The sequence below is a fragment of the Gouania willdenowi genome, chromosome 13 (genome assembly GCF_900634775.1).
Source record: "Gouania willdenowi chromosome 13, fGouWil2.1, whole genome shotgun sequence".
Taxonomy (NCBI): Eukaryota; Metazoa; Chordata; class Actinopteri; order Blenniiformes; family Gobiesocidae; genus Gouania; species Gouania willdenowi.
Window position 1 is genome coordinate 14,758,485 of NC_041056.1, and position 22,940 is coordinate 14,781,424.

General features: G+C 39.8%; 3 protein-coding genes across 5 annotated transcripts; 1 reads left to right on the forward strand and 2 right to left on the reverse strand.

Annotated features, from left to right (window-relative positions):
* The first annotated feature begins 3 nt into the window (after window positions 1-3).
* gfm1 (G elongation factor, mitochondrial 1) lies at window positions 4-14,720 on the forward strand. 2 transcript variants are annotated; one of them, XM_028464875.1, is made up of 18 exons: window positions 4-216; window positions 1,160-1,315; window positions 2,120-2,252; window positions 3,625-3,829; window positions 4,957-5,073; window positions 5,152-5,302; window positions 5,755-5,909; window positions 6,033-6,117; window positions 6,220-6,357; window positions 6,544-6,645; window positions 6,719-6,775; window positions 6,854-6,991; window positions 8,154-8,236; window positions 12,735-12,897; window positions 13,007-13,151; window positions 13,229-13,389; window positions 13,510-13,563; window positions 14,190-14,720. In XM_028464875.1, exons 1-18 carry the CDS (start codon window positions 142-144, stop codon window positions 14,319-14,321), a joined length of 2,250 nt encoding a protein of 749 aa, XP_028320676.1. In that variant the 5' UTR covers window positions 4-141; the 3' UTR covers window positions 14,322-14,720. The 2 variants fall into 2 exon arrangements, with proteins under 2 accessions (XP_028320676.1, XP_028320677.1); XM_028464876.1 differs by having other exon boundaries at window positions 1,163-1,315.
* lxn (latexin) lies at window positions 8,541-15,490 on the reverse strand. 2 transcript variants are annotated; one of them, XM_028464877.1, is made up of 7 exons: window positions 15,126-15,490; window positions 11,399-11,575; window positions 11,243-11,305; window positions 10,313-10,487; window positions 10,066-10,202; window positions 9,721-9,783; window positions 8,541-8,805 (listed from the first exon to the last, which is right to left on the reverse strand). In XM_028464877.1, exons 1-7 carry the CDS (start codon window positions 15,351-15,353, stop codon window positions 8,713-8,715), a joined length of 936 nt encoding a protein of 311 aa, XP_028320678.1. In that variant the 5' UTR covers window positions 15,354-15,490; the 3' UTR covers window positions 8,541-8,712. The 2 variants fall into 2 exon arrangements, with proteins under 2 accessions (XP_028320678.1, XP_028320679.1); XM_028464878.1 differs by lacking the exon at window positions 15,126-15,490 and adding an exon at window positions 11,731-11,891.
* Window positions 15,491-17,558: 2,068 nt separating this feature from the next.
* Window positions 17,559-21,810, reverse strand: neu4 (sialidase 4). The gene is made up of 3 exons (XM_028465038.1): window positions 21,610-21,810; window positions 20,654-20,909; window positions 17,559-18,577 (listed from the first exon to the last, which is right to left on the reverse strand). Exons 1-3 carry the CDS (start codon window positions 21,808-21,810, stop codon window positions 17,559-17,561), a joined length of 1,476 nt encoding a protein of 491 aa, XP_028320839.1.
* Between the last annotated feature and the right edge of the window lie 1,130 nt (window positions 21,811-22,940).

Genomic DNA, 22,940 nt, shown 5'->3' on the forward strand with positions numbered 1-22,940 from the left:
TTGAGCTCTCTGAGTTTCCGTAGTCCCGGAAGTGTGTGCAGCGTTTCACAATCAGAGCCCGGCGTGACATTCAGCAATTGTGGGGAGCAGAATCGGGGTCGTTGAAGGCTGAGGGGGAGACAGCTCTGTACTGCTGCCAAGATGAGGCTTTTAACTTCAGGTCTGTCTTTGTTAAAGACGCACTTCGTGTCTGTTGGAGGAGTCACTGTGAAGAAGGTAACACCGGGTGTTAAAGCCCTCACACACGCACACTGTACAACACTACTCGAACCAGCGTGGACAGTCTATGGGACACACACACACACCAGGGTTGCGGTCAATTACACTTTTCAATTACGTCTTCAATTATCCATGTTCAATTAGATCTTAATTACGTTGACTGGCATTTTTTTTCCAAATAAAATTACAATTATTATTTCTCCCCCTGAAACTCAATTACAATTACCTTCTCAATTACTAAAGTTAAATGAATTAGTCACAATTACTGCGCCTGAAATAAATAAGCTCATAAAACTTAACCTTCCTCTTGTGTTAGCTTTTTGTTAGCATCTCTTATGATAACGGGTCAGTTTTGACCCATGTCTTAAATCGGATGTAAAATGCACTAAAAATATTATACGTCATTCGTTTTGCTTTTCATCTTTGGGTTACCTTGTTAGCATTTTTGAATCAATTCAATTATTGATGTTAATGTTCTTGATGAAGACATCTGAGCCTTTTTTTCTGTCAGTATACCACTTGATTTAAACATTTTTTCATGGTAAAGTGATCCTGAAGAGAACAGACTGGTAGTCTGAAAATTGATATGAAACATATTTTAATAATTGTTAACTATGTATGTGTAAGCCATAGAACTGTAACATGGTTCCACTGATTTTCATGTAATGAAATTGTAATTGACAGTTATCATAGAATTTCCATGCTAATTTCAATTCCAAAATTAATTATCAGAACTCAATTACAATTCAAATATGATTACAAGAGCAACGTATTTTCCGTGTATAACTAAGTCATAATTGTTATTAACGATCAATTACTTGATTACAATTATAATTTTATTTATTTAAAAAAAAAAATATATATATATATATATATATATATATATATATATAATTGTAATCAATTATAATGTAACCCACACACCTCTCTCTGGTGTCAGCAGGTGCTAGTCAACAGCTGCAGGTCATGTTCCTCTGGTGTTCTGCCCAACGATCAGATCCGCAACATCGGCATCTCTGCGCACATCGACTCTGGGAAGACCACACTGACCGAACGAGTCCTCTACTATACCGGCAGGATAGCAGAGATCCACGAGGTGGGGCCCAGTCCAAACAGCCTTATAGTCATCCATAGACATACTTGCACAGATCAATATCTTCATCGTCCAATTACCCATTCATTATTACATCCATCCCTTGGATCTCAGTGGGCTTCAGGCCAGAATGAAGGTACAGTCACCTTTGACCCATCCTGGGGTCTAATGTTGACTGTACCCGGTGCACCTTTACAGGTTCCCAGGGGTCAAAACCACCCCAAATGTTCCTATTCAATCTGGAGGAGTATCAGCCTTACTTTGAGCTCCTCTCTAGTGACTCTACACTTCACTTTGTTGTACAGATTCAGGTTTGCAACGCTGCAAAGGAAGGTCACTCTGGCCTCGTATACTAGATCACATGCGTCAAACTCATGGCCCGGTGGCTAAATCTGGCCCTTTGGAGCATCTAACTCGGCTCGCAGCAGAAAGTTTAAAAAATGACAGAGAAAACATGAATCATTGTCTAAATGAAACTCAACAATATTTGCCGGGGCTCACACACAGTTTTCCCAGTGCTTATAGTGCATGATTGCAGCCATTTTTAATGTTAAACAGTGGAGAAAAAAAACCTCAAGATTTCTACAAAGTCATTACTTTTTGCACTTGAGTCTGAGACATGTGCACTACGACCTCTGATAGTATTTCGTTAAGTTATTAAAGTTTAATATGAAAGAAGGTTTGAAATCTCTTATTTTGGTCTAACTTTGACAATGCAGATGTGTGTGTGTAGGCACAATACTGTGCCTCTGCATGGCACAGCTGGGGTTTGCGTTGGTATTTGAGCTACTATCTTGGGATATGTAGGTGAAGGGAAAGGATGGAGTTGGAGCCACAATGGACTCTATGGAGCTGGAGAGGCAGAGAGGCATCACCATCCAGTCAGCTGCAACCTACACTATGTGGAAGGACCACAACATCAACATCATTGACACGCCAGGTACGAAATGTACTTCTGTTACACTGGTGAGAAATAATATTGCAACTTGATTAACTCATTCAGTGCCAGCCATTTTCAGATTTTCTACCCCCCTCAGTGCCAGCCGTTTTTGGGAATTTTGACTGATTTTAAAGACCCACAGAATATTTTCTACGATGACTATCTGAAATCTGACACCAAATTTGCTTCTGGCTCGTTTCGTTCTTTTGTAATCAGCCGTTGAATAGAGCACGTTTTACACAAATCTTCAGGTTCAGAGCAAAAAGCTGAGAAAACAGCCTTTTTCTTAAAAAAAAGAAAACCCTGTCAGTGACTTTAAAGCTGTTTTTTTTGCTTTAGTGACAACATATGAACATTGTTTCCTTATATATATATATATATATATAAAAAAAAAAAAAAAAACACTGAGACCGGGCTTTTGATGGCAAAATTGTTATTATTTTGTTATCTGGGTCAGAGTTGAATGAATTTCTTACTGTATTTTGGTGTTCCTCCAAGTTTCTCTCCCGTCAGTCACTGCGTTCCCCGTTTTTTTATCGTTTTATCTCACCATCGCCACACTATCCACGAGTTCCACACATGCTCTGGTTGAGTGTGCGCTGCTGGGAACGTCAACTCTTGTACATAGCGCCATTTTCTATCTCATAAATGCCATTCCTCTCTCCCTCTTAGCTCTGCTGAGCATGGATGATCTCTCATCCAAAGGTGCGCTGCTACCTCCTACGTGTCACCTATTATTTTGCTATCTGGCTCACAGGCTGAGGGTATTTTGTACCCCCCTCTCCCCCCTCCTCCCGACATGCAGAGATGAGCGTTTAGCTCAAGAACGCAACATAATCAATCATCTACTCATGTCTATACATGTTATGTGTTAGTATGTGGAGCTGTGAGGTGCTAGATACATCACAATATCACTCCGTAGCGCCATAATCTCACTCGTTTCTGCTTCTTCCTCCTTTGCTGGGTAGCATCAGTGGCTAATCTCCCATCTAAAGGTGTACTGCTGCCATCTTCAGGGCACAGTTGGTCACTACAACCCCCCACAGCTTAGATAATGATAAGGGACCTCAATCAGGGTGTTTTCTAGTAATCCCTGTGAAAAACCGCAAATGACGAGTTATCTCGTCAGTGGCACTGAGTGAGTTAAAACACACTAAAAACCAAAATGATTTAGTGAAAGTGAATGAATGCTAAGGAGAACATGCAAAGTCCACACAGAAAGACTTGTGTAGCTAAAATAAAAAAACAGCAATTTTTGATCGCTGCTAATGTCAGGAATAGTTTTTGTGCTTAAGGACGATTTGATCCAATAGGAGTTTTTTTATGACGGAATATTGTTTTAACTTGTTGAAGGTATTTGGATGTGTCACAGGTCACGTGGACTTCACCATCGAAGTGGAGCGAGCCCTGCGTGTGCTGGATGGCGCCATTCTTGTTCTTTGTGCAGTGGGAGGCGTCCAGTGCCAGACCATGACGGTGAACAGACAGATGAAACGCTACAACGTCCCCTTCCTCACCTTCATCAACAAGCTCGACCGCTTGGGGGCCAATCCCAGCCGAGCCCTGCTACAGCTGAGGTACGTATTGGACCGATTTAAACTCTGTAGATTTGAAGTGGGAACGATCAGAAGTAGGAGTGTGACAATATCTCGATACGGCAATATATTGCGATATTTTTACGCACGATGAATTATCGTAATGCTCCCGCTAAGTATCGATTTTTATTTTATTTTATTTTATTTTTTTTATTTTTTTTATTTCTTTTAAGCCTTTTCTGCTTTTTCACTAAAATGTGCAGGTACGTCTTCACAGAAATTCTATCACTGTTTGTTGAAGGAACCAATATATTGTTAAGTGGAATATTGCACTATAATGGTGTCACTGGTAAGAAAGACCCTATTTTTTGTTTACAGAAAGCACTGTTGGAGATAATTATTTGTTTACATTGGTATGTTGACACTTATTTACAGAAATGTTGCACTAAAATAGTGTCACTGTTCATAGGACACTTTTTCAATTTATTGACTTTCAGAGATATAAAATAAAAATTGTATTTTTTCACTTAATCTTATTTTTTCTTGTTATGTCATAGATTATCGTAAATTGATTTCTGACCAATATTACGATAATTGCAGTATCGTCATATCGTGAGATAATCGTTATCATATCGTATCGTGAGGTAGCCAGAGGTTCCCACCCCTAATCAGAAGCCATATTTGTCTGATTAAAAACATCCTGAACTTGTATTGTCTCCCTTAAGAGCAGGGGTGTAACATTCATTTTAGCTCAGGGGCCAAAGATGAAACAGTTTGACCTCAAATTGGTCAAAGATTTTTTTCAAAGAATAAACTTGACATTATTGTGCCCTAGTTTGCACTTCCACATATTACTAAATATTTGAAATGAATCCTTGATTTTGTGACAAATAGTTGTGTAATTTTGTAGTATTGCTTTTGAGAAATTGCAGGATCTTAGAGTGTTAAAAATTACTGCAATTGTATGATATAGGCACAAGTGCCTGCAAATATTGTGTAGTTTCATTGAATTTGTTAATTTGAAGGGACTGAGATATCTACAACTGAAACATTATATGTTTTACTTTTTCCTGGGGGCATAATTTGATCAACTAAAGGACTGGATTTGGCCCCCGGGCCTTGAGTTTGACACATGCTTTATAGTAACGCATTTACAACTTGTTCTTTAGATCCAAACTGAATCACAATGCCGCCTTTGTGAACATCCCCATCGGCTTGGAGGGAAACACGCGTGGGATCATTGACCTCGTAGAGGAGCGAAGCATATACTTTGAAGGATCATTTGGGTAAGAGAGCTCCTGTTCCAATCATACTGATAGAAATATAGAGTGCAGCAAATTTAAGCCAGGTTGTTGTTTTTGCAGTGATATAATTCGTTATGATGAGATTCCAGCTGATTTCCGCGCTGAGGCGGACGATCGAAGGCAGGAGCTGGTGGAGTGCGTCGCCAATGCTGATGAAATGTTGGGAGAAATGTTCCTGGAGGAAAAAGTTCCCACTAATGAAGATCTGAAGGTTTGTGTTTGGGCTGGGCGGTTTGACCAAAAATGTATATCACAGTATTCTTCTAAATTTTAACGGTTTCACGGTATATGACGGTATTTTTTTCCCATCTGGTGTTCACAGCATTTTCTACTGGTTGAGAACCAGAATCAGAAAGGTTTTTTTTTTTTCTGCCGAGTACAGTTTAAAAAAAAACACACACATATGGAATTTGACTTGGTAGTCGGTGCACGGAACAAAAAAACAAAAACACAAGCCAGCGGCAAACATAAGAATTTCTTTTATTATCAGGAAACAACTTGTAGCTGCTCTTTCCCACCAGCTATTGATCGTGGAGACATTGTGTACATAAATGCTCTGGCAGTTCTCTCAAAGACTCACTGAATAGATATTGCCAATGTTAAAAACCTGTGTACTATACATACAAGGAATTAGAGTAATGTTTATTTTGAATTCCTCTTCAGGCAGCAATCCGCAGGGCCACGCTGCAGCGTCTCTTCACCCCTGTGTTGGTGGGCACAGCATTAAAGAACAAAGGTGTGCAGCCTCTCCTGGATGCTGTACTGGATTACCTGCCAAACCCCTGTGAAGTAAAAAACTACGCCATCCTCAATGACGAGTGAGTGTAGATGTGTTCAAAATCTAGTGTATTCAATGTGTCAATATGTAGTTAAAGCAATTATTTTAAAAAAAAAATTAAAGATAGCTTGATTTTTTTTTTGTTTTGTGTATGTGTGTGTAGAAATTCCTCTGAAAACAAAAAGATCGAAATGGACTCAACAAGAGACTCTACAAACCCGTTTGTTGGCCTGGCTTTCAAACTGGAGGTGAGATACAGTATGTCACAGGTACTTTGGTGCTTCATTTATTCACAACACAAACATTTCATTTCATCGTGTGTTTTTTGTCTTCCCCTACCCGTCCCTAAGGCTGGCAGGTTTGGTCAGCTGACGTATGTACGAGTGTATCAGGGCTGTCTGAAGAAGGGAGAATACATTTACAACACACGCACAAGCAAGAGGGTCCGTGTTCAGCGACTTGTGCGTCTTCATGCTGATCAGATGGAGGTGAGAACATCATGAATCAGCAGTTTATGATTTCAACAGAAGAGCATAATTGGCAGATATGGTTTGGTTCCTTTTTTGTTTTCTTTATGGGGATGTGATATTTATTTGGCATTAAAAACTTTTGAACCAGTTGAATATTAATTCATTTAAATGTGTTGCTCCCACTTTTTGTTTGTGCTTGTTTAGGATGTAGATGAGGTTTATGCAGGAGACATCTGCGCTCTGTTTGGGATCGACTGTGCAAGCGGAGACACTTTCACGTCTAAGGCCACAGCTAACCTGTCCATGGTGAGGAGGATGTTTACCACTGCTGCTGATATTTGGTATCATCTTTGGTTAATAAGTCATCTTTGTCTCACAGGAGTCCATTCACGTCCCAGATCCTGTTATTTCAATGTCTATAAAGCCAGCCAACAAGGTAAGAAACACAGTTGGACTGGAGATCCATGAAACCATAACCATCTTGTTTCTTCTTCTATGTTTTATGTTGTACCAGAATGACCTGGATAAGTTTTCTAAAGGAATAAACCGCTTCACCAGAGAAGATCCCACTTTTCGAGTTTATTTTGATACAGAGAGCAAAGAAACCATCATCTCAGGAATGGGAGAGCTTCATCTTGAAATCTACTCACAGGTACCCTACCATGCAGTGACGTGCCGTGACCACTAGGGTTGGGTAGGGACATTGCAAATCGAGACCACCAATGACAATTTCAAATGTTTCTGCTGGCAAGTGTTAATCATACAAAATCAACATTGTAAAGCACCATTAAAGAAACATTAAAAAGTATTCAATATAGCCTCCATACTCCCCAACAAGATATATCTTATCACACGGCAGCGCATCTGTTGTTTGTGTGGGAAACACAGAAACATGGAGAAAATGTCAACAACAACAACTCAGAACAGTCTCAGTGAGGCGCATCCACAAAGCCAATCCTTCCTTTTTGTTTTTTGTACCATTCACTGTGAAAAGTATGTAACATTTTCTGACCTTATCCTTTGCTGAAGGTTTGGTAGCTCAGGTGTTGTTTCCTATCTTTTAAAAGCTGTTGTTTTTCCTCAAAAGAAAGCTTCTCTAGCGCTGTCATCCTTCCTTATCCCGCCCACTAGCTAGAGAACATAGCAGGTCAGCGGCCACGCTGGATCAATTCACCAATGCACTGTGAACGTACGTATAGCATTTAGCAACAGAGAGCTGCCTTTGGACGTAAAGGGCTTTCATCTTAGGGAACTGACTGCGCATGTGCAAACACATAAAACATGCTATGGGGCCAGAGGCAGAGCTGCAATGTGCTTTTGGGAGGGGGTGTGGCCTCCTCCTGTCTTACAACGGAGTGAGACTTTGCAGCCGTATAAGGAATTAGCGCTGTTTAGTCATTTGGTCTATGAAACGCACAAAATGCTGACACTTTCAAACTTATAGGTACTGTAGGCTACTGTAAATTGAAAAATAAAATATTTATAATTATATTATAATTAAAACAAATAATCAAAATATCAATTCACCCTTAGGTAGGCACTGCCTACCTTGCCTACCCTGACTGCACGTCACTGCTACCATGTAGCCTTTGTTTCAACAGTTTGTCATGGTTATTGTAAATGTGGAAGGGTTTATTGCTTTCATAACTTTTGTCATCCCCAATAGTTTTGGGATGTTTGAAGAATAGAGGGTTTAAGCAGATGGATAAAGACTTTTAATCTGTCTGTATTAATACCTCCATAAACATACATTCAAGGTTTATTCATTTTTACACTTTACCTGAACTATTTCTTTCTTTGGCTTCTTGTTTCAGAGGATGGAACGGGAATACAACTGCCTTTGTGTGATGGGGAAACCCAAAGTAGCTTTCAGAGAGACGATCACCAGCCCTGTGCCGTAAGTCTACCTTTCCCCTAAATAAACATGCTCTATCCTATAATCAGCGCGGTCAGCAAAAACAGTTCACCAGGTTTAAAAGATAATTAAAACAAACAAAAGCAGTTCACTTTAAGAATGTTTCAACTGCAAACAAAACATTGGATATCTACGATAAATGAAAGATGTTCAAACAAACTGAAAACTGAGAATTAGTCTGACTCAAAAACAGTGTAGGTAACAAACACATTTATTCATTATATTTTTATGATAGACAAAAAAAATGAAGCCTGTTTAAATAATAGCACACGGTTTTAAAGACAAATTTATAGGAGTGTTTTATTAAATATGTGGCAGAGTAAACTTTACTTTTTGGCATCAACACAGGTTTCTGCTGTCATCGTAAATACAATCATGAATCCTTCATTTGGTTCTAAGTAATTTTTGGCCTTGAAGTCACGGCATTTGGTGAACACGTAGTCAGTGTTGTAAGGTTTTCAATGGTTGCAGCGACGAAGCTGCTCCATATCCTGCACTTCAACGCCCTCTGCAGGAGACCAGGTAAACAGCAGCTTCCAGTGCAGGATTTCCTGTGACGTCATGGAAAATGTGAAATTCATGAGCAGTTTTTATCAGGCTTTGCAGCGATATCGTTCACTCACAAATACCACAGCAACGGAAACTCATCTGCGTTCAAATCTTTAGTAATTTTCAGAGGCTGAGAAGAACTATTTTGGCTCTTTAGGCTCTTTCTTTGAAAAGGTTAAATGGAGAAAAGGCTGTGTTCACACATTGTTTTCTGACCAGAGCTAAAATTTAGGAAAGTGAGCCTTTAAAAAAGTACTGGTAGGTCTGAGCTCAAATGTTGTACAATATTTATCACAGGCCATACAAATGGAAAGTTTTAAAAGGGTTAAGAAGAAGAAGGATAAGCTTATTAAATTCTACTTCCTTTCCAATTTACCGCACAATTATTAAAATAAATAAATAAATAAATATGGTTGCATGTATAAGAAAGAAAACAAAAGACGGAAAAATTCAAAGTTAACACCCTTTTTCCTCCCCGTAAAAATCATGACTCATGCTTGGATTATTATTTAAATAGAACCTCACTCTACATATGGAGATACAAAATGTTTCCACTGTTGTGCTGGCACACAAATTTTATTAGATTTCATTTCCCCTTAAATTAGAATCACAATCACTGTGACAAAATTATATATTTTTAAAAAAATTGTGCATTTGTATAATCCCTGTAACCAGTATTATTAATTATTCACAGTGCGTGTTTTTTTCATGATAATCCACTGAAGGACTGGTTTAAACCACATGTTGTGCAGCTGTGTGTATAGGAAGTGTGTGAATGCATTTTAGTCGTTTACGTACATTTCATATTGCATTAAAAAAAGGGGGTCTAAGGTCATTTGAACCAAGCTGGACTTGTGTGAACATTAAACTAACTCTAAATTTAACTCACTGGTCCATAGAATAAGAACAGTTCTTACCTGTGAGACCATATCATGCAGCAGTATGTGACTGTCGAACTTCAGCTGCTCATTCTCTGTGGCCTGCAGCAAACACAACGAGCTTAGTGTATTTTTTTATTTATTTACGTATTTATTGGTTCTCTGATTTTTTTCCAGTACAAGTTGCAGACAGTTTCCAGCTAAGGTTGCAATATAGGAGAGACGTACGCTGTAATGTAGATTATTTTTATACCCCTTTGAAAAAAGTATCCAAAGTATTCCTTACAGAATGAAATAATTTGAATTTCCATAGGTGCACTTGATTTTTCAGCACGTTATTGAATGCAGTGAACACATAGAAAGAGAACATATAAAACCCCTTACCAGCTGTGTGATGTTGGCTACCTGAGCCATGTTGTACAGAGTGTTTTCATTGGATTCGTTCAGCATGACGAAGCTGGAGGCCACGATGCCGAGGTGCCAGAATGGCTTCTTGTCCGGGTCGATGTGACCGTAACTATCTGCAGGTAGATTGCACAGTGTTACAGGTGGTGCAAGTGATGAAGGATGGTTGTGTGAGAGTGGAGAGGAATGATGCTGTATGGTGTCTGACTCATTAAACTGGACCTACCAGGTAAATTCTGTGCAGACACAAGGCTTTGGTTGGATTTGTACTGCTGGTAAAAAGCCTCCTCTTCAGCCGTAGCGTTGGACTTAGACAGATCCTCACAGGAGACCTGGACTACTGGAGGCTGCTGCTCCGCACCGTCAGGAAAGATGACCTCTGCAGTGCAGTTCAGTGTAGTCTGGAAGAGTTTAAGAGCAGGGGCATTCAATAAGTAAGGCTTACAAAGCAGCATTGTAGGCCCGCAATCAATCATCTCAGCTTCTGTTTAACTCTCTGAGTAATCCTGGGTGGACTTGCTCATTCTAAGCCAGGGATGACTCATCATTTGTGTACTTTAAAAGTTGAGATTTAGGTCTACACGAGAGAATCTTTCCATAAATACAAAGAAGACACAGGATTACTGTCCTATAAGTTAAGGAAATGTTTTTGCTATACAGTAATTGACATAATTTGATATAAATATCGTTCCAATATAGAAATTACAGTACAAACTTATCCTTAAATCTAGTAATCTTATTAGTTAATGTTTCTGTCATTATTATTTCAGTACAGAAACACATCATTACTCAACTAGGCATACAGTTAGTGGTTGTTTTATTTGACCCAAAGTAAGAACTTTATTAGTACAGCGCTCAGTAACATACAGAGCTAGTGACATAATCTTTATAATTAAATAAAAAATCCCTAAAGAGATTATTTATTTATTAGAAACTTTAGTGCAAAAACACTCATTCTAATACTTCGGAGCATTTACGTCTGTTGTTGTTGATTTTGGTTCAGTTGTAGTTGTTGAAATGTTTTGTTGGTATAATTATTTTCATTGTATAAATTGTATTGTCATTGTCAAACAAACAAACATCCTAAACCTCATTCAGGTTTCTGACTCACTATAATATTTATTATCATATGTATTTGTCACACTCAATATCTTACGTTGCTGATGATCTCATGCACCGTAAGTCCCAGCTGATATTTCCTTCCTGTGTCGTTTACATTCTGTATAGGGAAAAATAAATAAATGACAGCTTGTGAATGTTTTCCTGCTGGTTTAGTGTACGTGATGCTGGTGCACAGTAAACATCAGCTGACCTCTGCACTGCCATTCTCCACACTATGCAGTCCAAACAGCCTGAAGGGCGAGCCGTGACGAGTGTTGAGGTAGTGTTGGACCACCTTGGCTGCTCGCTGAGCAGGGTAGTGGTTTGGGTTCAGATCTCCAGTCGCCATCGCATCCTCTGCATCCCCCTCTGATCCCTGGAATGGTATCTGTGGGTAAAAGGAGAGAGAAACTGTAGAGAGTGGCGATGTATAAAAGGTGCAGCAGGTCTTTACAGGACTTTGACCTGCAGGTGTGAACAGGGTGGAGCTGTGTCTCAGTCTGTGTAGAGAAGGAAAGCAGAGGCATGAGGAAAAACACTTACCGGTACTTGATATTTGCTCTGATTTCTGTAAACGTATAAAGTCCTAAATGGAGATTGATTCAAATGTGGGAACCAACTATCTGTTGGTGGAAAGTCTCTCCGTCTCTGTTCTTCCTCTCAGTCTGATCCTCATGTGCTAGTGGAGACTTCCTACTTTGTATGACAGCAGAGCTGTTTGAGGACCGCCCCTTTTTAAAGAGACAGGCAGACCTTTGTGCACTGGTTTTGGAGAGTTGATTCAATATAAAGAAAGACGAATAACAGCTGCAAAGCAGTGTTACATTGCAGAAATATTTTTGCTTTAGTCATTAATTGATTTTGTTTTATCCATTCAAATAATAATAACCTTTTCCAAAAGACTCCTATTGAGGAAAAACGTATGTTTCTGTACAGTAAGGACCATGTTTCATATTTGAGCCGATCACAGTGCATGAACTAGAGCAAGGGTGTCAAACTCATTTTAGTTCAGGGCCAAATAAGGAGCAGTTTAATCTCAAGTGGGCCACACATTTTTTGCAGGAAAACCATAGTAGTTTGCTTTTTCACGTATACATTAAATACTAAATATGTAAGAAACCAACCATATCCAAGCAATAAGTGATGGATATCAGTCCCAACATGATCTTTACTTTTAATTTCCAAGATTTTGTGACTAATTTCTATTTAATTAAGGGAAATATTATGTCATCATTTGAGGAAAACTGATGGATTTTGAAAGAGTTTTGAGTTTTTTCAACAGATTAACATTAAAAATGACTGCAATCATGCGATATAAGTACCGAGAAAACTTTGAGCCCCTGCAAATATTGTGCAGTTTCATTTACACAATGATTGTGTTTTCTTTTTTATTTTACTTTCTCCTGTGTGCCATTTTGGATGCTCCAAAGTGCTGGATTTGGCCCTCTTGCCATGAGTTTGACACATGTGAACTAGAGTTTTGTTATGACATTTATTGACTTGATAGAGCTTCACGTTTTGATGTCTCTGTGTCGATCTTTGTGTAGGTTTGACTTCACACATAAGAAGCAGAGCGGTGGCTCTGGTCAGTTTGGTAAAGTTATCGGTGTGCTTGAGCCCCTGGACCCAGAGCATTCTACCAAAGTGGAGTTTGATGACCAGACTGTGGGAACCAACGTCCCTAGACAGTTTGTGCCTGCTGTCGAAAAGGTACAAACTGTAAAGCACTGTTAACATGAATAGAACATAAGAGGCCCCAGTTTCCACATCTAATCTCTTTCTTTTGTATAATTTCCGGTTTCTTTCCATCATGTTTCAGGGGTTCATCGAGGCCTGTGAGAAAGGACCCCTAAGTGGACACAGGATCTCAGGAGTGAGGTTTGTTCTAGAAGATGGAGCTAATCACATGGTGGACTCCAATGAGATCTCTTTTATCCGTGCTGGAGAAGGCGCTCTAAAACAAGGTGGGGAGGTGTCACGGTTTCCCATCTGTCTCTTTGTAAACAGTCTCTGGTAAAGCTGTGCTGGTTTCTCTCCTCAGCCATGGAGAAGGCCAACACGGTCATACTGGAGCCAATCATGTCCGTGGAAATCGTGGCTCCTCAGGAGTTCCAAGGAACCATCATAGCCGGAGTGAACCGGAGACACGGTGTGATTACAGGACAGGACGGGGGAGATGGATACTTCACACTCTATGCTGATGTGAGTGGAGTTTACACAAAGCCTTTTACACACACACACACACACACACACACACACACACACACAACATGTGCTGATGTGTAGCTCACAGTTGAACTTTTTTACCATTTCTACCAAAAGGTTCCACTGAACGAGATGTTCGGCTACGCTACAGAACTGCGCTCCTCTACTGAAGTAAGTTGGAAAAAAATACTTTTTTTTTTTTTTTTTTTGCATCGTGCAATTCTACCGTTGGCTTGTCAGCTAATAAATAATTATATTTTGTATTCAAAGACCCTGAGGCAGATTCTCCTTTCTAAAAGAATAACGTAACATTACGGTTTATATTAGTTATAATAGTATTATTGTTGAAAAGTTTCCCTACTTATATTGAAACAATCACAACACCCCATTTATGTTGCACAAATTATACCATTGTAGGACATTCAATTATCATTATTATTATTTTTTTTTATACTCCCAAGGAATAAACACATTTCCTAATGAACACAAAAAATAGGTTAGTTTAAAAAGTTGAGGTTAATGAACTTAATGTTAAGCTTAACTAAGCTGCTGCTAAAATCTGACTTTTCTTACTTAGAATCACCTGTTTACATCCAGAAATGTCCCAGTTCTGAGCTCAGACCTGTGAACACTGTTGAGTTTGTGCAAAGCTTTTATTACTCTGAGGAAGTCTCACTGTTTGATTGTTGCTGGTGCAGTTAAGAGAAAAATCACACACTTGCATAACATTAATGTTCTGATCAAGTATAACAGTGTATTAGGTTCACCAGGCTGACGGAACCTGTTTTCTATCCCAGGGTAAAGGAGAGTACACCATGGACTACAGCCGCTATCAGGCCTGCCTGCCAGCCACGCAGGAGGAACTCGTCCACAAATACTTGGAGGCAACGGGACAACTGCCCGCCAAGAAGAACAAATGGAAAAGCTGAAGAGCGTCACAGTTGGACTTCATCTTAATTCTTCTCCTTTCCACAGAGTTACTGGTTCAGCATTGTGACTCAACCCATGTAGGAAAACTGTGGGATCCGAACCTCGTCCGTTACTGTTTTAGCCTGACATCTCAAAGAAGTATGTTTATTTTATTGTGACAAATAGTATTTCTATGGAAAGCTCATAGATTGAACGTGAGCTTATGACTCGTGTACTATGTACAGAATGGTCTTTATGTTCTAATTATTGAAAGAGTGCTGTTAATTTACTTACTCTACTACTACAACACACACACACACACACACACACACACACACACACACACACACACACACACACTAGGTTGGTTCACAATATAATGGTATAAATAAAAGTTTTCCAAATTTTGCCAGACCACATTTTGCCTTGTTCCTTGTACCAAAATGAGTAAGAACATTGAAACAGTTCAAATAGTATTCCTGAAAATAGAAAAAAACCTTAACAATGTGAAAATGTGTGCCACCCCTAAATGTGCAGCGATTTACTTTAAATTTTGATTTTTGGTGCAGATGCTTCCTATGTCAGAAGGTGATCTTGCAATACTTGGTGAAAATTAATTTTGTCAACCACCCTAAAACACACACGTTCCATGCAGAGAACATAAAAAGTCCTGTTTTTCAATAAAATCCTTTCCATTGTGCTAAAAAAATGAAAATGCTTTTCCTACAAATGTTTCAAAACACTTGATTAATCAACATACAGTTTTTATCCCTGCCATCATTTATTTTAATACTTAGTAGAAATCCTAAGTCTTCCTCTCTCACCTGGTATGTTTCATTTGCCATCTCTGGTATGCAGTTGGAGTCTGTTGGCATGTAGGCAGATCCCATCTCAGGTGCCATGGTCCCAGTAGGGCTTCCGTCCACTCCCACCAACACAACCAGTGCAAGGAGGATCCTCAGAGCCATGCTTTGGTTTGTCTGAGAGATGCTTGAGGAGAAGCTGAAAACTGCTGTAAATGTGTGAGAGCAGGAAGGCAATGGTCCAGGCATCCTCAAAGTGAAGCGTTATATAATGAGAAGAGGGAGGTGGAGGAGGAGGAGGAGGGAAGACACTGTCCAGATCTCTCTGTCCTCTTGGTATGATTACTTTCTTTTTTCCCCACAAAACTTTATCTTGCTCTGCTCTTCAGATTGAGATAAGTCTTAAGAAGTGAGCTCAGTGATGCTGATGTGATGGCATGCTTCACCCACCTCAGATAAAAACAAATAGATCAGGTTGACTATGTTTTCCACAAAGCCTCAAGGAAGAGGCTTCACCATATGCTTTTAATCAAAATGTTCCTCCAAAGCACGCTTGATGTCTTATTGCATCATCACTTTTATCCCAGAGTGAAGTCAGGACTTTAGCAACCTTCAAATGACCCATTGTGTCAAATGAAATGAAAGCAAACAAACCTTTAGTTCATAAGCATCCTGATAACATGTTCTAGCTCAAAAGTTTCTTTACCAGCCCAAGTACTAACAACAAAATACTGGAAACCAAATTAATACAAGTTAAAAAAAAAAATCCTGGGCTGTGACAGTTCACTTTTCTGTTATTTATGACACTGAAAACGGCACACCACCATAGTCCATATATGTTTGGAAAGATATGTCACACCGTAGAATGGCAAGGCAAATGTATTTGTATAGCACGTTTCATAAACAAGGCCACTCAATGTTCTTTACATGATCAAAAAGTGAAACAGAAAACATTCAACAGCTAAAAAATCAATAAGAACATTAAAATCACCAGCAAAAACATTGAAAATAATCAACATGACCAGAAATCCCCCTCTCGATCATACACAGTAGAGAAAAAAAGTTCCTTTAACTTGGATTTAAAAAACATTCACATCTGATGCTGACTTCAGCTCTGCTGGCAGTTTGTTCCACTTTTTTGCAGCCTGACAACTAAAAGCAGCATCACTATGTTTAATGTGAACTCTGGGCTCCACTATCTGACCTGTGTCCGTAGATCTGAGAGACCTGCTGGGTTCATACCTGACTAACATCTCACACTGTGCAGTGAAATGCATTGTGTGTCATTCCTCTGGTTACTTACACAGGAACACACCAGTATGAAACCTAATAAGCAAATACAGTCAGAACGTATAACATAATAAAGGGATAAGCTTTATTATTGTGTCTGTTAAAATCCCATTGATTTACTGTGTATCATGTGTAAAATAAATACACCTTAAAAAAGAATCTGATTACACTGAAACAGGTTGCCCTGGGAGACTTAACAATGGTTCCTAATGCAATACAGCACAGTTTAGTTAATAGTAGGGGTGGGACAACATACGATACTGGGCTCACGGTAACAATACAAGATAATTACTTTAGGAAAGGGGAAAAACAAAACATAATGATGCAGTTTGAAAAATAAGGATGCTTTTATTTGATTAACACTTCAATTCAAGTAGATATAAAAATGTTAATAGCATGAATGGGACCAATTTTTCATTTTTAAAATGCAAAAAGTGTCTCTGCAAATAGAAAAAAAAAGACTGACAATTCATGCCAATCTAAAATATATATTGTCCCACCCTTATTCATTAGTAAGTAAGTAGTGGATGTGTATGTCCTATAAATTACTAGTGTGTGTACATTGATACTTCCATAAAATGCACCCAAAGCAATATATTAAAACTAAGAAAAATAGAGAGTGTAGCCCATAGTTCAGACAAGTTTGTTATATTGACGCTTTAACGTACGTGTCCAACTCAAGGCCCGAGGGCCATATCCGGTCCTTTGGAGCATCCAATTTGGCCCGCAGAACAAAGTAAAGATGACAGAAAACAGGAATTATTATGTAAATGAAACTCAATATTTGCAGCGGCTCACAATTTTCCCGGTGCTTATATCGCATGATTGCAGTCATTTTTAATGTCAAACAGTTGAAAAAACCCAAAAATTCCTACAAAATCCTTACATTTTACTCAAATTATGACATTTTCTTAATTAGATAGAAAATGATCACAAATTCCAAGAAATTTTAAGCGAAGATCCTGTTGGGACTGATATCTATCACTAATTGCTTAGATATTGGCAGTTTCTTACATATTTTGTATTTTATGCAAACGTAGAAGTGCAAACTAGGGCCCAATAATGTTGAAATTGCTTGTTTTCCCACATAAAATCTGTGGCCCACTTGAGATCAAACTGCTCTATATTTGGTCCCTGAACTAAAATGAGTTTGACACCTCTGCTTTAGCACAAAGAGCACATGGTCATCAGATTGCTCCTCTTTCTCCTCTTCCTAACACAAATATCTTTTTGAGTTTCACACCTTTGAGCCCAACAGGCCTCGGACACGTTGTCCTGCTGTGTTTCACATCTGTCACCCTCTTCATATCCCAGATGGAGGTTCTGTGGTATATTGTTAATAAGCTCGTAGAGAGTGAAGATACTGAAGCTGATTTCATCGTAGGCTGTTTTGGTGCCACACTCGAACAGGCAGGCGAAAGCAACAGCCGGCGGTTCTCCAGGTGACGGCGGCAGCTCCAGGTAGGCCAGGTCAGAGTAGGCGCTCGGCCCCTCGTAGATCACCCAAGGGCCGTGCCAGCTGTGTGGGTCCCGGGGGAACAGGCTGAGGAACACGCCCATGTCTTTGCGAGCAGTTGACGATGTCGGGTGGGAGTAAACCACCCATGTTGGCGTCAGGAACTCCGGAGAGGCATTATGGTGGGGTGCCAAGGAGCTGGGGGGTGTGGTGGAGCAGTTGGAGGTCAGTATAGAATGGTGTGAGTTGGCTACGTAGGACGTACAGTGTTTGTGGTAGTGCAAAGGTTCCTGCACTGGACTCTTCAGACGATGATAGAGGTTCAACGGGGCAGGGAATCCAATAATACTCCCATGACAGCCGTTTCTAGGCTCCACCAGCCGATGCACCAACTGTCCCTCCTGAAACACCGCCCCATCGTCCAGACTGAGCGCCTGCACCCGGTACCCCAGGGGGCTGCGTGCGTTACAGTACAGCACATTAGACCCATCCTCTTCATCCACAGACGCCATCTGACACTCTACGCTCTCCGGCCCTGGCACCACCTCGCCAAAACGCCAGATTCTCCCATGGGTGTCACTGTGGAAGCAGAAGGCGTGAGGGGCTGTCTGGCAGAGTTGACCGAAACACTCCTTACATTCGATGTGATAGGTGTAGGCGGGTATGATCAGACGACCTGACTTCAGTTGGATGCCATGACCTGGTCCGAGGGCAAAGGTGGCCCATACTGCAGGAAGAAAACAATAGGAAAATAGATGAAAATCCACCAAAACTATTATTTATTTGTCTAATGACAGCAAGATACTTAAAACCCAGAGAGCGCAAACCTCCGCCAATCATTTTTGTCAGATATTATCATTAATCTGAATCAGTGATCCTGGTCATAGGACCATCACCATTCACACTTTAAAGGTTTGGAAAAAATGTTTATCCCCATTAATAACAGTAAAGGTCCAAACGTATGCACAACCCGGATCTGATCCAGATGAAACTTGGTGGAGTAATTGAGAAACCTACCTGACATAAATGAGTTAAATTTAATAAAGATTGGTCAATTGGGGACTGATATATGATTATTTTCTTTTTAATTCACCAATAATGAGAGATAGGGATATTTTTTTCTTAAACTGATCCAGAATCAAAGTGATCAGATCCCCTCCAACATTTGATGGAATTTTCCATGGTGTAAAGTCTGTCTTTGGTTAAAAGTTTGTCAAAATCCGTTATGTGCTTTTGACATAATCCTGCAAACAAACAAATATATGGACGCTGATGAAAATAATATCTCAGATACTAATTCAAATGTTTTCCATCAATCTTCCAAACTTGTGCTGGGATACTTCCTGAACAAGTTACACTCCACTATAGAACTAACACACTTTTTTTTTTATTAAATAGGAGGGACTCCACTCAAAAACACTCAGGTGCAAACACACAACCTTTGTTTGTGAAGGAAATGATGCTCATAGTGTTTCAGTTCAATGCAACAAACTCCAACTGACCTACAAACATCAATGTTGTTAACTGAGCTTACACTAGTTAAAATGGCTACTCCTTTGTTATTTGTTAACGGATCGAGCTGAAATTTGGTAGGTGTAATCTATGGATGTGTACGCATCGACGCTCGGAGCCCGATTTTCCATTTGGGGCCCAGGGGGTCCCCACGGGATCCCAAAAGGAAAAAAACCCAAAGTGGATTTCTCATTTATTTGGGAGTCAAATCCTATGACAGTTGGTGGTACTGAATCATTGGCACATACCAATATATAAATGGGGCCCATTATCCCGTACCTGTCACGGGGCGCCAGGGGGCCCCCATTTTTCAAATGACCACACCTCCGTTAGTTCTCTTTAGATCGAAATGCAGTTTGGTATGAATACTCTATGGATGAATATGATGAGACGCTCAGAGCCCGTTCTTTGAAATGGGCCCCGGGGACCCGCCCGCCATTTCCGGTATTTTCCAAATTAGTGGGAACTGTCGTGTGACGTATTGTTTCAAAGGTAATTCAACGTAAACTATGATTATGCCTCGGAAAATTCGAGTACGTGCCCGAGGGCCCCACCCACTTTTATTAAAGTCGTTTTGTCATTTATTTGTGAGTCAAATATTGCGACTGTACCGAATCATTGACACATACCAATATATGAATGGGGCCCATTACTCCGTATGTGCCACGGGGGCGATGGGGACCCCGGGGGCCACATTTTTCAAATGACTACTCCTTCGTTAATGCTAGTTGAATTGGGCTGTAATTTGACATGGATATTCTTTGAGCGGATGTCAAGAGTCTCTCGGGGACCTTTTTTTACTTGGCGGAACCGAGTCATTTGACTGAATGGTACGTGCTATTAGCCGCGGAGACGTTCCGTGGGCCCGGCCGTAGTTCATCCGAACTTGTTCAGTAAGGATTAATCTAAAACATTACTACTTCCAAACCAGTAATCAGATTAAAGTTATTCACCCAAATCACTGTGAGTTACTATGTATGTTATTTATGCTAAGTGAGTGTTGGAAAAACCCATTGACATTTTGATGTTGATGTTTTTGGCAGCTGTTGATTGTATCTAATAAGTAACTTGTAATGTAACATAGTTTCTTTTAGAATCAAGTAAGCAGTAAAGTAACTAAAATGACTTTTTCAAGGTAACTGTGGCAAAACGGCTTAAAAAAACACCCACTTTGAGACTTTTTGTCAATGTAAGGATCATCCATGACTCACACAGTGGTTTATAGTGACATAGCAAACTTAAAGAGTGAATTTAAAGTGTTGTAAACAGTGAAGATATGACGACCCCTGACCTTTGATGGTGTCTCCTATGACCTTCTGAGTGAGGTCAGTGACAGGACTCCAGGTGTCACCAGCATCTGTGCTGCAGATGTAACAGAGGCGGGTCACGTTCTTCCCTGTCACTAGCTGGTACGACTCTGAGGTGTGGCCCAGCACAGCGATAAAGAAGAGGAAGAGTGTCCCAGTGAACTCATCATACACTGGACACGGGTTCATGGAACGGTGGCCCGGCAGAAGAGCAGAGGCGAGAACATGCATATCCTCCCACTGCAGCAGAAACACAAGAGGAATCAGATGATGTCTCACTCTCCTCAGCTCTGATTTGACTTCTAAATGGTATATTGCAGGCATAGGCAACTGGCGGTCCGGGGGCCAAATGTGTGGTGGTCTACTTCTGTACGGCCCCCAAAACAAATTCCCAAAAATTGTATATCAAGAAGTTGGAAGGAAGATAAAGCCCAACGAAATACACAAAATAACTCCCAAAACACACACATTGACAGCAAAATGCACAAAATGACTCATAAAACACAAAAGACGACAAAAACAACTGCTTAAATAAAACGACCACGAAAACAAAAAAACAACAACATTATTACAGAATAGCTCCAAAGACACACAAACTGTCAACAAAATTACGCAAAATGATGAAAAAATACAGAAAGTGACCCTAAAACTGCACAAATCGACAAAATAAATGCAGAAAATGACAGAAAAATAGACAAATTTACAGCAAGAACACAATAAAACACACACATAATGAGACAAAAACTGACAAAATCCCAAACAAAGACAAAAAAAATCTTTCATTGCCCCTTGTATTAATGCTCAGATTGGTCATTATTCTAAATGCTGACATAAAGGTTGATAATGTGGCCCTCGGATCAGATATAATCACATTTTTGTGGCCCCCGCTGTGAGTGTTGACCATCCCTGGTATATAGGGTTGTTTGTGATTGTGAGGTACCTCCACGTAGTTCCGGTGGAAGATTCCTTTCCTCATGACCAGCAGGTGAGCCTGAGAGTCAGCAGGACTGAGCCTCTCCTCACAGAAGGCCAGGAGACGTTTGGAGCTGGACAGGTAGATCAACGCTGGGACTCTGTACGTCACTCCATTCGGCTCTTTCCGGAACAGTACAGACCTCGCTGGGAAGTGGGACGACCTCATATTCTCAGGGCAATGAGGAGAGTCCAAACCTCCTCAGCACGCTCACCTGTAGACGTCAGATAATCAGAAATTACAAATTTAGATATCTTATTCCTTTCAATTGACCTTTTTGGGTGGTTTTCTGTCACTTTAGAGCAAAAATTACACCTTGATATTCTTAAAACATTTTGGATAGCAGACTAGAATTAAAAGTGAGGCTTCATTATCAAAATTAGCTCATTTTAATCAATTTTTGGGGAAAACACAATAAATTAAATAACACAGGGGATTATTTGTTTCTCTACCTTTTAAACATCTAATCATCTACAACATATGTGTCAAACTCAAGGCCCGGGGGCCAAATTCGGCCCATTTGAGCATCTGATTCGGCCTGCAGGAGAAAGTGAAAATGACAGAGAAAACACAAATCATTGTGTAAATGACCAAATAATTCAGTTGTAAATTGTTGTTGAAAGAACTAACTTTTTCTCAAATTATTCCACAAAATCTCCTCAAATTAAGTAAAATTTGGTCAAAAAATAAATAAATCAAAGGACATTTAAGTATCTGCCACTAATTGCTTTGATATTGTTGATACCTTATATACTACATGTCTAATTTATAACATTAATGTTGAAATTGCTTGTTTTCCCGTGGCCCACTTGTGATGGAACTGGTCCGTGTTTGGCCCCTGAACTAAAATGAGTTTGACACCCCTGATTTACAGTATTTATCCATCTCTCTCCGTTGCCGTTGTTTGTTTTATTTAAAACTGTGTGTCTCGTCACATTTCAGCATACAATAGTCAAACTGTTGCTAATGTTTATTCTGTCGCAGAAAACATCCAAATATTATGAGGAGTATTTAGAGTGTAGTTATCATAAACCATCATAGCTCACAAAAGCCAAACACAGGCTCCATTTTCATCATGGCTGAGAAAGAGAATCATTCTCACTTTAAAACAACTTTTTCTTCCAAATCCTCAAAAAAACAACCGAACGGCAGTGGATTTATGAGCAGAAAACCCATAAAGGATTGCAGGTACTCACATGAACGAAGCTCTGCTGCTCTGTCAGTGTGTCTGTAGCAAGTGGTCAGTGTTTTTGCTGAGGTGAATGTATGAATGCTGTGGCCTCGCGTGTTTGTGGCCC